At 43.3% G+C, this 20,533-nt stretch overlaps 1 protein-coding gene across 8 annotated transcripts in view; it reads right to left on the bottom strand.

The window, feature by feature from the left end:
• LOC106862514 (organic cation/carnitine transporter 2-like) overlaps window positions 1–20,533 on the bottom strand; it is a 58,595-nt gene that overhangs the window by 21,627 nt on the left and 16,435 nt on the right. For 6 of the 8 annotated variants that reach the window (XM_088173769.1, XM_088173771.1, XM_088173770.1 and 3 more), the window contains exons 3-9: window positions 18,737–18,891; window positions 17,216–17,387; window positions 16,142–16,268; window positions 15,164–15,264; window positions 12,128–12,342; window positions 10,699–10,881; window positions 9,699–9,834 (exon numbers count right to left, since the gene is read on the bottom strand). In XM_088173769.1, coding sequence (XP_088029895.1) covers window positions 9,699–9,834; window positions 10,699–10,881; window positions 12,128–12,342; window positions 15,164–15,264; window positions 16,142–16,268; window positions 17,216–17,387; window positions 18,737–18,891 — 1,089 coding nt within the window. Of the gene's footprint in view, window positions 1–6,394; window positions 9,149–9,698; window positions 9,835–10,698; window positions 10,882–12,117; window positions 12,343–15,163; window positions 15,265–16,141; window positions 16,269–17,215; window positions 17,388–18,736; window positions 18,892–20,533 lie in introns of all 8 variants that reach the window. The other 2 variants (XM_088173777.1, XM_088173776.1) reach the window with 2 other exon arrangements.

Here is a 20,533-nt window from a genome sequence, read left to right as displayed (position 1 = left end):
AGCCTGTCTCTCAGCATCATGGCCTAGCAAGATTGGGGTAGGATGAAGCCCAGGATCCATGAATCTTTAATTTCCAAGGCTCATAGCCCACATTACCCAGGAAAGAGCAATATTTCAATTGTCCCCAGGAAGGACATTTTTTAAGTTTGCAGGACATGGAGGTCACGAGGTAAATGCTTTAGGTGGCCAGAATATAACAAATGCCTTTCAACAGGTCTTATGGGAAACCCAGAGAAAAAAAGGCAGAGGTTTAAAGTTTGTCACCTCCAAATCTTCCTGCTCTGTGCCTTCCACCATCAGATGGTGCAAAGGCAAAAGTTGTTTCATCTGTGGAGCCATGAGCAGACAAAGCTACTGAGCCATGTCCAGGGATCAGCAGCAACCTCTCACCCACTCCACACAGTGCTATGAGATTATGGTACTCAAGACTATCCCTTTCCTGTAACAGTCTGAGAAAATTGGTTTTGCAGCCCTTCAGTCATGTTAATTTGCTGATGGAAAATAAAGTGTTTGTAAGGGAAAGCCATTTAAGTGGGCTTTATTCCGTTTAATCACTGTGTTAATTATATAGGAGATGAGCACCATTTACATTGTATAACTAGAGTATAAATCTCCTTCAGTAGGGTTCACTTAGAACGAAAACATCTCACTCATGAAACCACCTTCTCTCCAAGAGTGTCTGTCCCAACAGCTGTCAGAGGTAAAGAGAGAGAAGAGGCTACCACAACCATGAAAGTCAATAAAATCACACAAGGCGTTCCCTTTTCTCCAGGGACATGGTTTCAGCTGGGAGAAGTTTACTTTGGCAGAATAAGTTGTAGACATATTTTGCTAAAATAAATGAAAATGCAAAGGATCTATAAGGCAAAGAAGACTGACTCAAATTTGTCTGAAATAATGGAGATAGAGCACTTTTAGCAGCAGCTTAACTGCCCCTCAGGGGAGGACACGTCACGTCTCCTTTGCCTCCTTTTCTTCAATCAAATTCACTTGCAGTTTTTCTACCAGACCCAGCCCACTTCTGCCCTCCTGCAAATCCCTCTTATGCATCTCTCGTCTACAAATAACCCTGTCTCCAGGTTTCCTCTGGTCTCCAAGGCCTCATGTTACTACCTGCACTCGGTGTACAATGATTTTCCCATAATGGTCCATGACACTCACTAAAAACCTGAGGTATTAAAAAAAATTACTGCATTTGCTTTATTTAGTTGTTGTAGGTGAGCTGGCTCCAGGACAGGGCTGTGTCTGGCAGATCTCCATTGCTGCTGTGAAGTGATAAGTGCAGCAGCTGCAGCAGCTCAATATGGGATGGGAAAGGGTGGGATAGGTATGAGAGAACAAGCCATGACAAACATGAAGCAGGAGACTGTCAGTGGCTCTGGTTTATCAGGAGTTTCAAAGATGTGCATACACCTCCAGGCCCATGAAGGAAAAGAAACCCCACAGACCTGCCTGGCACACATCGTGGGTCCCAGAGTGACACAGATCCAAAGCCAGTTGTGTTTTTCCTGTCTTTATACATCTTCCTTTTCAGCCATGCTGCAGTTCTTCACTGTCACACCACAGACATGAAGCTGACCTAGATCCCTGGGCATAAACTCAACACAGGGGTGAATCCAATGGTTTGACTTGCAACCTGTGAAAAGGCCCCAACCTGGGAGATGTGACACCCATCCTACAGCTCAAAGTCACTGCTGGGGGCTGATTTTGGCTTCCAGAGGAAAAAATAATGGACAAAACCAAAATGGATCCATGTCCAGGTTTTGGGAACTGGGAGTGAGGGGGTTGGGAGGGGGGGGTGGGGTGAGGCTGGGGGTGAGGGGGAGAGGAGAGGAGAGGAGAGGAGAGGAGAGGAGAGGAGAGGAGAGGAGAGGAGAGGAGAGGAGAGGAGAGGAGAGGAGAGGAGAGGAGAGGAGAGGAGAGGAGAGGAGAGGAGAGGAGAGGAGAGGAGAGGAGAGGAGAGGAGAGGAGAGGAGAGGAGAGGAGAGGAGAGGAGAGGAGAGGAGAGGAGAGGAGAGGAGAGGAGAGGAGAGGAGAGGAGAGGAGAGGAGAGGAGAGGAGAGGAGAGGAGAGGAGAGGAGAGGAGAGGAGAGGGCTGGCAGGAGCTCCTCCCAGCTTGTCTGGGAGTTGCTTTGGGGCAACTCCTCCAGCCAGCACTCAGGGCCGCCTGCAGGTCTGCAGTCCCCAGAGGTATACACAGCTCACCTCCACACTCCTTCTGTCCTCTCCTTCCAGCCTCATCTCACATGAGCTTCCCTATGAAATTCCAGCCAGAAGAGAAGTCATCAAAAAGAAAGCAGCAGGAGCACTGGAATCAGCACTGGGGGGAAGAAAGGTCCCTGTCCTGTGCATCCCCACACCTAGGGGCTCCCCAGCAGAGCTGAGGTTCTTGCAGAAGGTGCTGAGGAATGGCCAAAAGCCCCGAGCAGAAAGTATGTTGTCCTACACTAATCTCTCCTCCCGTGTCCTCTTGCAGGAAACCCCACACTTAATACAAACCCTGAGAACACGCCTAAAGGTGCCCTGCACATCTGAGAGTGGAGCTGTGGCCACATGCTGCCTTCAGTCACACAGTTTGAGATACACTTGACTCTACACAGATATTTTGGGCTAAATAGAATACTTGAAGCTGATTTATAGTCAGTGAAGACTTGTGGAGCATAGCATACTCAGCTTGAACTCAAAGTAGATGTTGAAGCAGTTTGAGGTGGAGAGGCAGAGAGCCTCTGAGGAGAGGACATATTAGAAGGATAATCACCAAGGATAAATGTTTTGGCAACTCGCATAAAGGTCCTTGACGTTTTCTAGATCACTGAGATATGGCTGGGTCAGGATCTGGCAGAGGGCAGGGAGTGACAGCCCAGAGGGAGCCAGCACTTCTGCAGTCACCCATGGAGATGCATTGCTCTAGGGGCAGAGAGCTGTGAGCAGCTAGGACAATTCCTGAGGAGTCCCTTCTCCTCCCCAGCCTGCACAGAGGGACCAGAAGAAATCCCCATGGAGTCTGCTGGCTGCAAGGTGCTGTTTTGGAGGTGTCCTGGGAATTCCTACCTGGCTCTCTCACAGGCTGTGAGCCAGGACAGAGGTTGGTCTGAGCATGCTGGCCATGCTGGTATGCTAGAAGCTATGGTTTTGAGTAAACATTTCTGTTCTAAAGGCTTTTCTTAGTAACCCAGTTAGATTATTACACAAAAAAAAAATCTACACCTCAATGCAAAAAGCAGAATCAGAGGCAGTTTTATGTATTAGCACATACATGGAGCAGTATTTGCGTTGAAGCAGCAAGTCCAGTCTGTGGAATATTTGCAAAACAGAAAGCAGAAGGAAAGAAAGGGAATCTGTGGTGAGGGTTCTGGCACCTGTGTGTTTTCAACTCAGAGAATAACACCACCCACAACTCCTATACACTGTCCCCTCACTGACTTCAGGGCAACTGTGAAAGCCTTGATAATGCTGTTGTTATAAATTCAGCAAGGGTAAAAACGACTGTGAGTCTGTGCTTATTCCTAGAGGAGAAGTGGAGGACGAATGTTCCCTGACAGAGCCTGGAGATTTAGCTATTCACCAGTGCGCCCTGATCTCAGTGCAGTGCAAAGTGCTCAGCTCCCTGTAGCATAAACTGGTGCCAGTGTCCAAGACCTGATAAGCTGAATAAGAGCCATGGGCCATACTCAGCCAATATTTCCTGTGTCAGAGCTCATGCACTTTTTCCATTGATGAAATTGTATCTTTAGGTACAGAATCATAATGGGCTCAGGTAATTTCCCTTGGGAGCAAGGTTTTGATGGAGAAACAACAGAACCATGGTCACAAATTCAGACTCTGAACACTGAAATCCCACAATGCTCTTTACAAGACACGCAGGCAACACCAATGTGTCTGTGCTGTTCCTTGCCCCATTCCCTGCAGCAGCCGAAGTGTTCTCACTTGCTTACAGTTTCTCTGAGCTGCCCAAGCCTGCTGTTCTCTCCGTGCTGGTAAAACCCTACTCTGAAAACAAACTGCATCATCTCACCAGCTCTTTCAAGGTAGACACTGCCAGAATACTTCTTGTGAGATGCCAGGGCTGGGCATAGTAGTCTCATTTCCTGATCTGAGACAGTACAGTGACAATAATGTTTTCCACTTCTAGTGATTGACTTAGACCACCTAATTTCCAAAAGATATCAACGAGTATTTGACACATGCAAAGATAAGCTCTGCAGCTGCTCTGGGCACTCAGCAGTTCTAAAAGAGTTTCTCCTCAGGTGCTGCTCCTGCCGGCACAATCACCACCAAGCACCCTGCAACCAGGCTGGGTTCTGGAGATAGTCCTCCAACTGCTGCTTCTAGAGCACCCTCCATCCCAGCTCCTGAGCACAACACACAAGCCTGGGACAAGGATGCCTGAGCATCTTTCACCCAGACACTGCCCACTGTTTGTCTGACCCTACAGCCTGGCTCTAGCCCTCATAGTGCTGGCAGGTTACCTGGGCCAGGTGTATGCCTGAGGCCACTGCACACTCAATTTAAAAACAAGCAAATGTGAATGTATGAACTCACAGCAGCATGAGCATGGCCTGAACACAGCTGCTCCCCATCCGCAGCACTCATTTTTGCCTGCTCCAGCAGCCTTTTGAAGGGGAAGCTGAAGGATGTTTCTTGCTCTTCACTAATTTACAGCTGGACTGGTGGAAAGGCAAGTCCTAAGCATGGCCTCAGCTGTTATATATTGAAGGCTCTGTTCTCAAAAGGAAAAGAAAGATCACAGCTGTTGCTAGAGGAACAAACTGTATTTCATCTGCCAAGGAAAGGGTAAAGCCTGGGCCACTCAGGTCCACAGCAGCTACCTGTGGGGAGACCCTGTCCTCACTGGTCTCCATCCTCACTGACTTATAATATGGTCTTAACCCAACCTCAACATTAACCCCTTATCCCAGCAGTGTCCACTAAACCCACATTATGCCTCACCCTCTTCAGGTTCCTGGCCTTTTCTTCACACTCTGGCTCTACCAGCAGCAATGTGTACCAGAGCTACAGTCAATACTCAACTTGTGATAGAACAGAAGGAAATTATAATTTATTATAATTTTGCAAATCAGCTTATACTTGAGCAGCAGAACTTTACAAAATCTGTTCTCCCTTCCCAAATACAAATTCCCTGCTGGAGTTAAGAAGGAGGTTGAGCAGGCAGTGCTGCTCCAAGGAAAGGTCACCAGAACTATGGCCATCTGAGAGCCAAGGGTCAGTCTTTGTCTCCCTCTTGGAGGGAAGAAAATAAATAAATACAGAAAGGAAAGCCAAGCTGAGGCAGTCACCCAGGTCGGAACATTTTCAGCTCAAACAACTAAAGTTGGCAGAATTATAAGCAGCTGGAAACTTGAAGATAGGAACTTGCCATAGGATCCAGCATGAACTGAACCATCAAAGCAGCAGCTTTTTGGGCAGCAGCTCCCCAGCACTTTGGGGAACACATGCACCAAAAACCCCCTCCCAAACAGAATCATAGAACCACAGAATGGTGTGGGTTGATCAGGACCCTAAAGCTCGCTCAGTCCCAACGCCCTGCAATGGGCTGGAACACCTACTAGACCATGTCGCGCCAAGCCACATTCAACTTGGTCTTGAACAGGCATCCACAGCTTCTCTAGGACATCTATGCCAGTATTTTACTACCTTCAAGTGATAAATATATGCGAAGGTCAGACTTTCAGAGGCTTCAACGAGAGCTCACAAGAACCAGCCCCTGGAGTGCAGGAGCCGGCGAGACACGGCAGCGTCCGGACCGGTGCAGGGGCGAAGTGGAGGTGAGGGACGGAGGAAGATCATCCCCGAACGGGAGGGTATCGCTCCTGAGCTCGTACCTGCCCGGGGCGGGGAGGAGGAGGATGAGGAAAAAGGGAGAGCCGACGGGCCAGGAAGGGACTCGGCAGCAGCCGGTGCCTCCATCCCCGCTGCCAGACTCGCCAGGGTCGGCACCCTTCCCGTCGCTCCCAGGCCCGCTCCGCTCTCAGCTCGGCTCCATTTGACACCGCGCGCCTCTTTCGCTTTCCCTTTCCTGGCGAAGAAGGGGCTGCCTGGACTGCCAGCCACCCTCAGGGAAGGGTCTGGGGGAACAGGGACGGGGGGAGCCCAGGGGACCGGCCCGGAGCCGAGGGCACGCCTGGGCTGCGAGCAAAGGGACTCCCCCAGGCTGCCTCTTACATGGGGAGTTTATCTCTTCCCCAGACGCCCGATCTTGATATTCACCTCACTTGGAGTAGGACAGGTGAAGAAGCACTTCGGATAGCCACCGAAGGGACCAGAGGGGTTTAAACAGACATGTAGATGTGGCACTTGGGGACAGGGTTCAGTGGTGGGCTTGGCAGTGCTGGGGAAATGGTTAGACTCGATGATTTTAGAGGGCTTTTCTCACCTGAACGATTCTATGAGTCCCTGTAGATATGGCAGACGCAGCTCCCACAAGGTCATTTACCCTTTGGGACATGAAGTGGAGGTGCTTGGGATGGTGGGAGTGCCTTTCTTCATGGGAAAGCAGCAGTCCCATAACAAGAGAGCTCCCTCTGACCGACCTTCCTCCCTGTCTGCAATTGAGAGCAAGAGCTGCATGGACTCTGGTGGCTTGAATAAAGCTATCGGAGCACTGAAGAGTTCTGATGGCTAAGAACAATTCATGAATAAATCAAAAAGAAATTAAGTTGGTTCACCCTAGGGGCAAAGGGGCCTCCAGATGGTAACAATTAAGATCCTTCAAGCAGTCTCACTTCTAGCAGAAAGCTAACACCAACACAGACAAGGGAAGAAAAGCTGCAGCTCTCAGAAGTGCTTTGAAGGAACAAGGAACATCCTCCTCAGCTGGTCTGCAATACCTCTCCCGCACAGCTGCTCACTTCAAGAGGCAACAGCTGCTACCAGGAATGCTCACTCCAGGACTGCAGACTTTTAAGGTATTTTCTTCAGGAATTCAATCAATTACCTGGACAGTTGCTGCTTATCATGCATTATTTACTTTGCCTTGAAGTAAAGCTGACCTAGGAGACAGTACACTTGTAGTTTGTCAAAGGCAGGCAAAGAGTCAAGTGACAGAGGTAAGATTTACTGGCCTAAGAGTTCAAAGATCTACAGTGCAAGTGAGACAGAAAAACTGTCTCCCTGCAGCTACGGGCATCCACCTCCAGAAACTACTGAGACTGCACTGGTGAAGTCTCTGGTTTGGGGGATTTTTTTTTTCTCTTCTCAGAAGCACTTGTTTCTGCACAAGAATTTGTAGAATACTGCTCCCAGGCTCTGTTCAGAAGAATGACCCCAAATGTTAAGAAAAACCACGGTGGACAGGCTGATAGAGGCACCATGTGTTTTACATGAAACCACAGACTGGTTTGAGTTGGAAGAGACATTAAAGCTGACATTCCAACCCCTGCCATGGACAGGGACACCTTCCACTACATCAGGTTGCTGTAAACCCATCCAACCTGGCCTTGAATATTTCCAGAGATGGGCCAGCCACAGCTTCTATACAGCATTTTCTACTTTCTTCTTGTGACAAGCAGTTCAAGGTACACATCAGTCCCACTGCTGGAGTCTGTTACCAAGATCAGAATTTGGGATATTGATTAATGAAAGACTGGAATCAGCCAGTATATTTAAACACCATAGGAAAATGCAAAACTTCCCCAACCAGCTGCTGCAGTAGAGTAAGGACCCTGAAAGTTTAGGCTACAAAGGCTTAGGCTGTTTATTATTATTGTCTAAATTTAACAAGACAGAACAAAACACAAGTGCCATGAGAAAGAAACCTTTCACCACTCACATTTGTCACACTGTAACCAGTATAGCACAAATGAGACTGTGTACATATGTATTGTATATTTAAAGAAACACAGGTAATGCCAGACTTCCATAGCACAAGGAACAATTTCTTGGCAGACTGTCAACAAGACTTGTGGGTTTGTTGGTTTTTTAAAACAATTTAAAAGCAATTCACTGATTACATAAGTTAAGTGAAACTTAACTTAGAATGAACAGACCTCAGAGCAATCATATAGCTGACACTTGAATATAGAGAACAAGTGGTCAGAGATATATTCTGAGTTTTGTTCTCAGTACATTCCACCATGAGGTCAATGCAGTGGCACGATTAACATAAAAATTTACAACTAAATAAATTGTGTGCACGTGTACATGAGTGGGAAAAACACAGAACAAAGACAGGAAAATTGTTTCCATCATACAAATTGCACAGAAAACATTAAAACAATTTACACATGAAACTTTCACCACACATTCAAAAGGGAGAATCCCAAACTAACACCACTCCCTCTACACACAGGTGAAACCATTTACATTATTTATAATAAATCCAGCCCATAAAAAGTCAACATCTAAGGTCAAATGTAAACAACTTCACCAAGAAGGTACAGTTGAAATACAGCATTGGAATCAAGTGAATTTTGTGAATAAAATTACAGTACCAGATACTTTGTCCATTATGATCCTTTCTGTCTATGCCAAGTTAAAACACATCAGGTTAGAATTAATTCTCAAAATCTTTCTTTGTACCTTTCTCAATTTGGTAGCAAATTCAGCACATGCAAAGTCATTTGAGTAAGATCACAGAGAGGCACATTCTCATAAACCTTCACTATAATAAATTAGTTTCCTGTCCAGAAACAGAAGTCAACGAACCAAAAGCAATGAGCAATTTTTTCAGGCGATTTTTACCTCATGATGTAAGCATTAGCTCTGGAGAAGGTTCACGGAAGAATCCAGGCACCCTGCCAGCCCTTGAAATAATTTTCAAGTATCTTTCAGCTGAACTATGGGTGTAAAGTTACAAAGGATTGATCAGATTCTGCTCCATTGTACTACTGCATGAACACAACCATGGCTGAAGAATCTCCTTGAAGGCTACAGAGTATTTATGTTCATATAAAAAGAAAATGTAAGGAACATGGTGTTTAAATTAATAAATAAGGTTAAAATTACAGAAAACAAAGTGTTACCACTAGCCCTTTCTAGAATAAATTTTAGAAGGAAAGTCCATTTAACTTTCAGTCTACCAGGAAATACATAGGAGTTCCATCAAAAAGCTGTGCTTTTAAAAATCTCTGGATTTTCTTCTTCCTCCTTGGAATCTCTTGTGCTACTAGATGGAGGCCTGTACTCTAATCTGGGGGTTGAAGAAAGAAAAAATAAAATAACTTTAAAAACAGATGAGAGAACTTAGAAAAAAAATCTGAGTCCTATTTGACATTACAACCTCCTAATTTTAATATCCTGTTGACTTCAGTTGAAAACGTCCCTTACTTACACCATGCCTATGCTCATGTGTCATCTTCCATCAAGAGCCATGGCAAAAGGCCAAATGCTCTCAGTGCCTTTTAGATCAGCTGAACTAAACTGGAAGAGTTCAGCTCTTGCCCAGCACTTAGGAGACTTTCAGGACCTACAACGTCTGTATACCTTGATAAAGCAGCACACTTTTAAAATGCATTCCTCAGATGTACTTTTATTAAGTCATCAGAGTAAAATGATAAATTTGGAGCTGAGAGATGTACACATGAACATTTACACTTGGGAAGAGGGATTAAGACTTCAGCTAAGCTTTTGTATTTTCAACAGAGTACTACCTTTGCTGCCAGAACCAGCTTCTCCCTCTGACATGCCTAGGCAAGTCCATTCCTCAGAGCAGAGAAGCGTTAAGATCAGGTGGCACTTACCCTTTCACTCGCAGCATTTGATCAATAGTGTCAGGAAGAGGCATACCATAGCTTTCAGGCAGAAATAGTGTGAGAATTCCTGACAGCACAGTCAGGCTCCCCATCAGGATGTAAGGCAAGAATCGATCATAGGCACCTAGAAAAACACACACACACACACACACACACACACACACACACACACACACACCAAAAAAAAAAAAAAAAAAAAAAAAAGGCTTTATCTGTGCAAGATTCATGCTTTCAGTAAAAACAAAACCAACCAACCTCCATCACAACTTCACATTCAAAGCGTATGTTGTTATAAATGTGGTTGTAGTTGTGGAAGGAGCAGAGACTCCAGCTTTGGAAGAAGCAGAAACCCAAGAGAGGCCCCCGTGGAACATGATACCTTAGATAAGAAGCTGATAAATTACAATGACTAATACTAGAAATACTCCCCTCTTTGCTAACCTCCACTTTTATCTATTAGCAATTTAATTGGTTCTTTTTTGATTCCTCAAATAATTGGTTCATTTTAACCTAGAAGCTGTTGTAGTTGGTTAACTTTTCAATCCTCTATGTTATTGGTCACTTTCCAAGACCCCTTAATCCTAAAAAGTCCCCTTAGAACCCCACCCAGTGGATTTGCTGTACAGGACTTCCTTTGTAGAAGAAATAATGATTCTATGGAATTTCCTCATCGGCATTTCTCGATCTCTTTCTCTGCTGACTAAGAAGGTACTTGCAAGCCTGATTTCGCAAATGAGCTGAAAGCCTGACTCCGGGCACTGCTTGCATTTGTACCTTGTAGCCAAAACCTGCCTGAGATTCCAGGGAAAGCTGTCCCTCACGGGATAAATGACTCTGGCTCAAACTGGCAGTTTGGTATCTATCCAAGACCCCCTTCAGCTACAGTAGGAACTCAAGGGAGTGGCAATAAATAGCTGTAAGAAATGTCCTTATTGAAGCAAGAGAATTGAGTCTCCAGAGCATCTCTCCAGCAGACCAGTTGACTCACCAAGGTAAACAAAGTAAGGTGAGAGGATGCTGCCCAGTCTGGAGGCCATGGAACTTGCTCCAACTCCCATGTTTCTTACTACTGTTGGGTAGAGCTCAGCCGTATAAACATAAACCATTGAGAAGGCAGATGTGATTCCAAACTTCCCCAACATCACCAGTAGAATAGACAGCACACGGATATCTGAAATCCAAGCACAGTAAGGACTTAGGCTCTTGCAATTCATTGTATCCCTTAACTCCTTTGTGTTTGTGTAACTCTTGCCTAATTAACTCCAGTATCTGGTGTCTTTTTTCCCTGTAAACATCCACAAACATAAACAACGTTCTTTTTAAAATTACTAGAAGTCAACATTTCCATCTTCTCTTGAGAATAGGGTTTCCTGCCCTGAAAAATAAGGAGCCAGAACTGCTGAGATCCTCTCAAGTTTCAGGGGCCAGACCTCTGCTATTGCAAAAAATGCCATATACCCCGTTTTAATAAAGTGAACAAAGCAAAACATTTGAAACAAATGATTTTATTTTAGGTTTCCTAAAAACCTGTTTTTTAATTAACATTCTTAGCTACATTCTTAGTTTCATTAACACTCTTAGCTATAATAATTTAATTATAGGAAGTTAGGTTGACTTAAACTGAGTCAGTTAAGATTTGAAAATCAAAACAGATGGTATCAGTTTCCAACTGACTCAAAGAACAGGAAAAAAAACCCGCCAAACCTGAGAATGCAGCACACATATTACCTGTATAAAATAAACAAGGCAGTTCTTGCACATTATCGCTTTTGTATATCTTTGATTTGTAAATGAGTCCTAGGCAACAACACCTCCTCTTATATTCAATATCATTATCCATAATGATTCCATAACCCTATTAATTTACCTGGACTAAAAATACATATGATTTGAGATCCAGTAAATGCTACTTGGCCCTCCTTTCCAGTAGCTACACCTTATTTTACCTATCAACACCAATTCAGTACAAGCATCTCTGCCTATCAAAAATACTTCCGCAATGACTCCATTGAAAGTAACTCTTTAAACAAGCTCTAAAGTCATCAATAGCTGTTTGGGAAGTGAGCTCTGCAGCCCCTTGGTAACTTCTGCTTGCCAAATTCTGGTTGGTCTAGACCTGGTTTTACACCTGGACTTTATCAGGATACCCTGTCAGAGATGTAGTTTAGAGGCAAAACTGGACTACAACTAATCCCAACAGATCACAAAGTCAATGATCCACCTTTCAAACTGTATCTGAATGACATGTTGTGACAGTTACTTGCATAGCAGCACTGAAAACCATGGAAGAGAGGCAAAGATAGGACACAAGTATCTGTATTTAGACCCCTTAGGACACTTTTCCTCCACATCTGCCCCACGCACGGTACTGAATGTCACCCATCATACATATGTGAGAACAACTAACAGTTCCATACGTGAAGGCACCAGCTGAATGAAGAGAAGAACACAGCCTCCCAAGAATAATGCAGCAGCCATTGAGTACCGTCGGGGGAGATTGCGAAGCAGCAGCCAGGAAATGACGTAGGCTGGGACTTCAATCACTGCTGAGAGGAAGCAGTTCACATACACATCTCCATGCAAGTTAGGTGTGTCAAGGGAAAGTCCAAAATAGCCAACTGAGATTATCATCCTAAAAGAAACAATAGCAGGGTCAAACAAATCTCTCTTCTTTCTCAGGTTGCCATGAACTTCTTCCACATTTTCATCAAGGAAGAAATGGCTGTGTAAGGCAAATTCAGCATCTGGTGGACTTGTTCACTTCTGAAGCAGCTGAAGTGCTGACTATAGAAACAGCAGTTTAACTATTAAACCATGCAGATGATTTTAATCTTTCAGACTGCTCTTGATTTCAAAGACAAAAATATATTACCCTGGGAGGAAAGTGATGAACATTCACACTGAAGTAATGCAGTAGTTGCCATTACTATAGTTTAAAGCCTTAACCTGAAAGTCTGAGCTACTGAATTTTACTGCTGCTGAGGCCTACAGCAGCTTTCCATTATGTTTACCAGGGAGCTCTGGGTGGAGAGTCATTATGCTCCATGCTTTCTGTATAAAGTCAGACAGGAGAAGTATAGCATCCTGGCAGGCCCAAACAGTCCATGATTTTCTCTGCCGTGCTCCAAGCTGGCTGGGCAGTATCCAAATCACATTGCTGTGGCTGGGTGCCTGGGCTGGTCAGTGCATCAGGACAGAGCTTGGTGGCTGGAACACTGCCATCTTAATTTCCTGCCAGATGAGAACTGGCTTCCATGTAATCCAGGGAAATACACAACTGGCCTTGGAGACAAACTCTTCCCTGTCTTGGGAGATGCTGGGTACAGAAGGTTAAGCTTTACTAACAAGTATTACGTGGTAAATAAGGAAATAATGGGCAGTGGATCAGGACATGTCCAGATACAAACATGAGGCACAGAACTCTTGGCACTTCATCTCTACCAACATCTACCTTATAACAGAACCTGGAACAAAAATCACTGCACAGCACCAACTGCACCACTGACAAAAGATTACCTCTTCCTCCTCCTCACTGAATATTGGAATATTCACTGAATATTCATGGTCCAGTCGCTTAAAAGAAAGCTGCTTAGTGTACCTGGGAAGGTATGAAGTGACATAGCTGCAAGTTAACCCCTGCTGCTGTGGTGCCTTGCCCTAAGCCATTCTTCTCAGAAGTAGTTCTGCAGTGTTTTTTACACCCTGTGCTCCTTGAAGTTATTTTTATATACAAACTGTAATGCTGGAACTCCCTCTTGGTAACAGATTGGCAAATCTTAATATAGTTATATATTTTGTAGGAAAACTTCAGTGGTATTTACACATCCTAGGGTGCCAAGAACCAAACTGCTTCATCCCTGGTGCAAACCCTGCAAAGGGAATAGTTTAGCAGCCTGTTACTTAATCAAAATTAACAAAACACTCAGCACTATGTAAAGGTGATAAATTGCTGTCTGCAATTATCCTCTTTTATAGCCCTTTTTTGTGAGAACTTTTAATTCATGATACAGAATATCCCATCAGTATACCATGGGTTGGAAAACCATGTGCTGCGAGGAAGCACAGGATATAATATCTTTATATATTGGGAAATTAATTTAAAGGAGATTAGGCCACTGACATACAAATTAGAATTGGAAAAAATTGCCCAACCTAACCGAATGCTTTTCAGCAAGAGGAGGTAAAATTGGGCAAGTCAACTGTACCCATTTGACTCTTCCTGCCTATCATAAAACTTGACTTTTGATGTGGTAAAAAGCCCTTCAGTAAGGGTTACTGAATCCAGTAGAATGGATTACATACTGTCACGTCAGTGTTTCTCTCAGCTGCTTCATCCTACCAGAAATGCTGTTCAAAAAGATTTTGCCTTTGATTTCTACAACCACACGCACAAAACTGGCTGTGTCCAGGAGCTACTGCCCCATATCAAGTAGATGAGGAGTAGGGCAGTCTCACTTCCAATCAAATATGAGAGTCAGTGACTGGACTTGACCATTAAGACATTATATAGATACCTTATTAACATTTCTGCAAGGAACCAACATTCCTCTCCTTTTTGAGCTATTTTTTTGCACAAGTTCCCTTCTCAGTGTGCTTGTGGCCTTCTGTTTGGTGATGGGCCAGAGAATCCGGCTTAAATATAAGCCAAATCATCCTTTGACCTAAGATGCCACATCATCTTGTATGTGCTGGCGGGTCAGTGGACTGAACTCCGAGGCTTTGCCTCACTAAGGCACAGGAACATTGTTCAAAAAGACAGCATATAGACCTAGTTGGCTCCCAAGCACTTGAGGGACCTTCTTGGTTTGGTCACTAGGTATATGCAGTAATTAAACCGCACTTGTACAGCCTCTGGCAGGTTGTAAGTTACCCTCTCTGTTTACAGCTTTACTGAGATTTCCAGTAAAGGGACAAAAAATAACCATTTAATCAAGTTGAGCATAAAGCATGGCTTCAGCTAGTGAAAACCAAGCTGATGATGACAAGTAGACAAAGCAGACAGCAGGAAAATATAGGGAAATCTCAGATAAGAAGTTAAAAGGCAGCATTAACCCTTCAAGAGCCAATACAAAAGAAGTGGAAAGATTCTCCTCTAGCGAGGCATCATGTTCAGATCCCTGGGCAATTCTCTGATTGGGGGTAGCGCATGACTCATTTCTCTAAAAAGACTTTGTTACAGCCAGAAGAGCATTCCCCAAGGCCCAGGATCAGGCAGCATTCCCACACATCCATTGTCAGCTGATCGGATTCTTGCTCAGTTCAGGACAAGCCCGTTTCAGAAAGGAACACCAGCCTAGATGTGTTTCTACACTGTCACCAAAATGAAGAACCTATGTAAGAAGAATTTTGTTGTTTCAGCCAGCTAGTCATTGATTTTTGAGCTGCTTTTGTCTGTATCTATTCAGAATACTTTAGTATTTAAAGCTACATACTCCTGAATCACACTTGCTTACCAAAGAAGCACTGACATAATTGTGATAGTTAGGATATTTCGGGTTTTCATCAGATCCAAAATGGTGTATGTCTGCTGCTTCTGGGAATTCACATCTTGTAGCTGTAAAAGAGCAAACAACAAACAAAACATGGGAACTTTAAATTCCTACAAAAATAATTAAACTAATTATTATGAAACTAAGTCCTACCACCAACTTACATCTCAGTATTTTGATCTGCTGAAACAGGTGCCCAACTTCTAACAAAACATATGTAAACTACTTGTGAAAGTAGAAGCTCCTTTCTAATTTAAAGTCACTTAAAATTTAGACTGAAACTCTTAACTCTCGTGACCAGTGACAGGATTCAAGGAAACTGCCTGAGGCTAAGTCAGGGAACGTTTATGTTGGGTATCAGATAGAGGTTCTTCACCCAAAGGGAAGATTTCCAGAGAAAACAGGAGCATGTAGGAAGAAAGAGATGGGAAAGATACCTGTCACTACTTCATCTGAAAGGGGCTCAAGTTTTGCTTTCTGTAATGTGGATTAGAAATTGAACTAGAATAACAGTATTTCCAATGTCACTGGCCAGGATTAGCTCTGTGTTAGACTTATATAGAGTTATATTATAGACTGAATAAGCAGAAAATCTGTTCGGTGCAAATATTTAGAGCACTAAGCAATAGGTACCTCAAATTTATTATCCTCCCCTGAAAAATAGAGTTTAAATGGAAAAAGGGCAGCTGTAAACTGGATGAAAAAGATATTTGCATTAGAATGTATGTTGGTATTCCCATGGGCATGGGACCACAAAAGTTTTGCAAATCTCAATGAAGGGAAAGGGTATTGTGCTTTTCAGCAGAAAACTATGATCTTTCACCCACTTGAGAAGCACATAATGCAGTGCAGGCATAACTGCGTTCATGTGTATGGAATGAATGGCTTTACATAAAGTACAGCAAACAAGTAATCATACTTGGACTGCTAAACAAGTCTTACCTCACTAGGGTCAAGTATTACATCTGGGGCTGGAATGCCATTACTTTTTGCAGCTTTTCGGATTATGTCTTCTGCCTCCTGAAACCTCCCCTGGGAGATCAACCACCGAGGAGATTCTGGAATGACCCTGCAGAGAAGGTTCAGAATAACAAGGCTACATTTCCATAGAAAGCACTGCTGAAGGGACCAACACATTGCTCCAGGCAATGTGCTGCATCTTCCAAATGTGCCGCATCTTCCAGGAATTAGTACAGTGACAACAGAAATCAGATTTACAAGAGCAGACTAGTGTAAGGAACAAGACCAGACTAATATTCCCTCACTGATTTCAGAAGTGCTGAAGGAGTTGGTAGTGACACAGAAAAAAGAGCAATCCAAACATTCAAAGTATGGGATTAATTTAAGAAATGCAGAAATGTGAACACACAAGTAGCATGCTGTAGGTTAAGAAGCATATCCTTAAAGGCTAACATATATAAGATTAGTAACTGTAAATTCTGTCACAGAAAGGCAAGTCAGAGAGCAGAATTCCCCAGTCATTCGATTGTGTAAGAACTGAGATGGAAATACAAACATAAATGCTACAGAAAGTGAAGGAACACCACCACCACGTGGACTATTTCAGCTTTACATGCCACTCAAAAGTAGTATTTTAACAACTATAGAAGAAAACACGGAAGTGCCACAGCTGTACAAGTACTGTTTTGTAGTTGGTCATATCTGTGTCACCCTATCAATGCCCAGAACAACTGATTTTTCCTTCTGCCCTTAGTTCACACCTATACTTAAAAGCCTGTGGATTTCAGTGCAGAAGTATGAGTTTTATCAACCATTTTTTTGCTTTCTTTGCATGTGGAAGACTTAATTTTACAGAAGCCTATAGAAAATGAAGAGTAGGTTTTTTGGGCATCAGTCAGATCACATACAATGCCATGGACTGACAGCTAAACAACTGGGCGAGTAAAGGACACAACATCCATTCTTCACCTACCCATTCCTGAATTTCATTAGCTTCATCATCTTAAAAATCTGCAGACAGGACCTTCTAAAGACTTGTAAGTTAATTATACTCACCACCAGAGTGGGATGCAGAGCAGCCCAGGCAGGCTAAGTGCCAGCAGCAGCATCCGCCAGTCTCGGATGAAGAAAGCAAACAGAGGCAGCAACATGTAACCAAATGCGTAAAAGACGCACACACCCAGGGTGCAGAACAGCACACGGATTGATTTGCCAAGGATTTCTGCGCCTGTTCAAAACAGCAAAGGGATTATTAGCATTTAAACTTAATAGCAACCAAGTAACTTAATAAAAATACCCCTAGCAATTGGCTTTGAAATGCACTGCACTGCAAAGTTGCAGGATATAGCACTCTGCTGTCTAGCTGGAGAGGAACCACAGAGCTGCTTCATTTTGTGATTCTGCATCAATGGAGGTAATTATATGCGTAAAAGAATGAGAACTGGGCCACAGAGCACTTTTGTAGCTCATTATGTAGGTCAGATTTATGTAATTTTATCTTTTTAGAATCTCACATTTTACCAAAGGAGCTGAAATCCCCTGACATTCTCAACAGTTAACTGTAGCTTGATCTCCAGAATCCTCTCCAGCTTATGAAGAGTGACCACCTTCTTTAAGGAATAATTCAAAGCTGCCTAAACTAAGTTCCCAACCTGTAACACCTCTAAAAGACTATTTAGCCAAAAAACCTCAGTCTCTTGGGGTAGACATATGGAATTCATGTTAGTCACAAAGACCAGGCAACTGTCAGAGGAATTAAATGCATGAACAGGAGTCAGTGCCCCCCTCTGAAATGTTTTGGGACCTGCAAATCAAGAGACAGAGAAAAAAAGATATGATCTTTCTTGTTTCCATGGAAATCAAAGAAGATGTCAGCAGTTGCAGCAGGCTGTGTGCAGTGAGGTTAGCTAAGCACTGCTTTCACTCCTGAACTGGCCTTCCTTGTCTCAAAAATAATTTCTTGCCACCATTTGGTACTTCGGACAGTGAGGTCACTGTAAATAACATCAATAATTTTTTTTTTAAATCTCAGATTCATGAGGTAATTCAGATTGCCATGACTAAATATGGTCTTAGTTAGATTGAAAGTATATAAAGCAAAAGTAATTTAAAATTTTACTATAGGCTGTTTAAAGAAGACTTTATAAAAATTACTCTACCTATTTTGGTTCTTTTGCAACTTAATTTAAACAGGTATTTAGGCCCCAAAATGGACATCAAAAATCCCTGAAAAATCATAGAATCATAGAATGGTTTGGGTTGGAAGGGACCTTAAAGATCATCTAGTTCCAATCCCCCAAAAATCTTGTCTCACATGTATTATCTCTCCAACTAGAAGATGGACTTTATTTCAAATAGTCAGTATCTGGGGTTTTGACTCTTTTAGGATGGTAAACCATAGTTCAAATTACACCTCTATCAGTTGGAAGCTTCCAACGAGAAGTTATTCATGCATGGTGAGGCCACATTCTTAACAGTGTTGCTTGGCAAAACAAATCAACCCTAAGTCAGTACTGAAAAGGAGCAGAAAAACACAAGATGAAAGGACACATGCAGTGACCAGCAGGGCTTTCATACCAAGAACAAATGCTGCCACGTAGTTAGATATCTGTCCCATGCCAACCAGCACAAACAACACTGAAAACATCTCCCAGCTGGTAGAGAAGACCTGTATGAAACTGAAGCCAGTCTGCATTGCCAGAGTTGCAAATAGCACATTCTTCCTGCCAAACCTTAAATGGACAGATTAAAAAAAGAAAGAGAAGGGGGAAAAAATATATGATTAAACAACATCATGAATGAAATCTACAGAAACAGAAAAATAAAATTACTTATATGCATACTCAAGGAGATACAAAACTACTGCAAAAAGCAGAGGTTCAGGAAATGCAACACAGGCACAACTATTTTAAACACATTAAAAACATCACTGGCCAAGAGAAATCAATATTCCAAGGGCTGCTAGTTAAGTTGTCTCTAAGTATGTGCTGGAACACTATTCCTTTCTCACTGATAGGATGAGCAGTGAAACAAAAATCATCAGGAACAAGTTACTTAAAGTGCAAGAGTATCCAATGCTTCTCCTCCTCCAAGGAGCACATAGTACATGACGTAGGTCATGTTAAAAAAAGAAAAAGAAGAAAGGCTTCTGGAAGAGAGGTAAAACTCAGCTTCGGAAGATGCTATTGGCAGTCAGTGATCCCATGCCGCAGTCTTCATTCCCTTTGGTTTAAAAATGAACAAAATTAAGGGATTCCAGAAGACCTCCTGATGAAGCATTTAAAAAAAACCCCAAAAACAAAAGAGAAAAGAAATTAAACTAAATTCAGCCCATCAAGCTAATTTAAGAGTGGTTGCTGATGTCCTGGCCCAGGGCAGCCCCACACTGTTGGGACAGGATGTGCTGAGTACAGGTTTCACAACTCCAAAGTCTGTGTTGACCTGCAGGTCTACTGCTGGTGTCATGGGCATCAGATGCATGAAGAACAGACTGTTACTTGAAACCCCAAATATTTTGTCAACCTTCATGTCTCAGGCTCATTGCAGGCAGCAGAACTCTGTAGGCAGCCTTGCTGGAGCACTCTTGTCATGGAGAGAAGGAGCTCTTGACCATGAGCTTGCTGTCCTTCAGTGGCTACAAGTAACTGGATGGGCTGCTGTGTTGGTTTGAAAATAAAACCAGTGATAGACTCCAAGTCAGTAATACAATTTAATAGGAGAAAAGAAAAAAAAATAAAATACATGCAATAATATAAAAGAAACAACCACCGACACAGTCAGAAATACAACCTGACACCCTGTCAGTCAGGGTGTTGGTAGCAGTCCGTATAAACGGTGGCTGCAGTCCTCCTGGATGATGGATGTGGTTCCGTTGAAGCAGTGCTCCTGTAGAAGGTGCAGTTTTCCTCCGAAGATCCAGCAATGATGTAGAAATGGTCCGACTTTCCTCTGGGATCCAGTGGAAAGGGCTGTCTTCACAAACCCCAGTTTTTTATCTAGGTAGGAAAGGCTTGGCTCCTGCCCCTGGCTGGGGCATCTCCCAATGGGATGATGTAATCTTATCAGTCACACAATAGGACTTATGGCCCATTAACAGAATATATCTTCTGGAGGAAGGATGGGTTGTGAAAAGATAACGATGATCATCCCCCGATCTTATCAGATGGCACATCAGCAGAGGATATCTCCCCCAGAGATAAGGATCACCACCCCTCCTACATTTTAACAGATGGTGATAGAATACACATTTTTGCATTGTACCCCAGGACATAATCCACCCCTTATTCTATTACCTTCTACATCATACCCAAACCAATACCCTCTTACAGATATATAATACAAAATGAAACTTTACATACAGTTCTCACTAAAAAT

Source organism: Sturnus vulgaris, chromosome 15 (genome assembly GCF_052056855.1).
Source record: "Sturnus vulgaris isolate bStuVul1 chromosome 15, bStuVul1.hap1, whole genome shotgun sequence".
NCBI classification, from domain to species: Eukaryota; Metazoa; Chordata; class Aves; order Passeriformes; family Sturnidae; genus Sturnus; species Sturnus vulgaris.
This window is presented reverse-complemented; position numbering and strand designations above follow the sequence as displayed.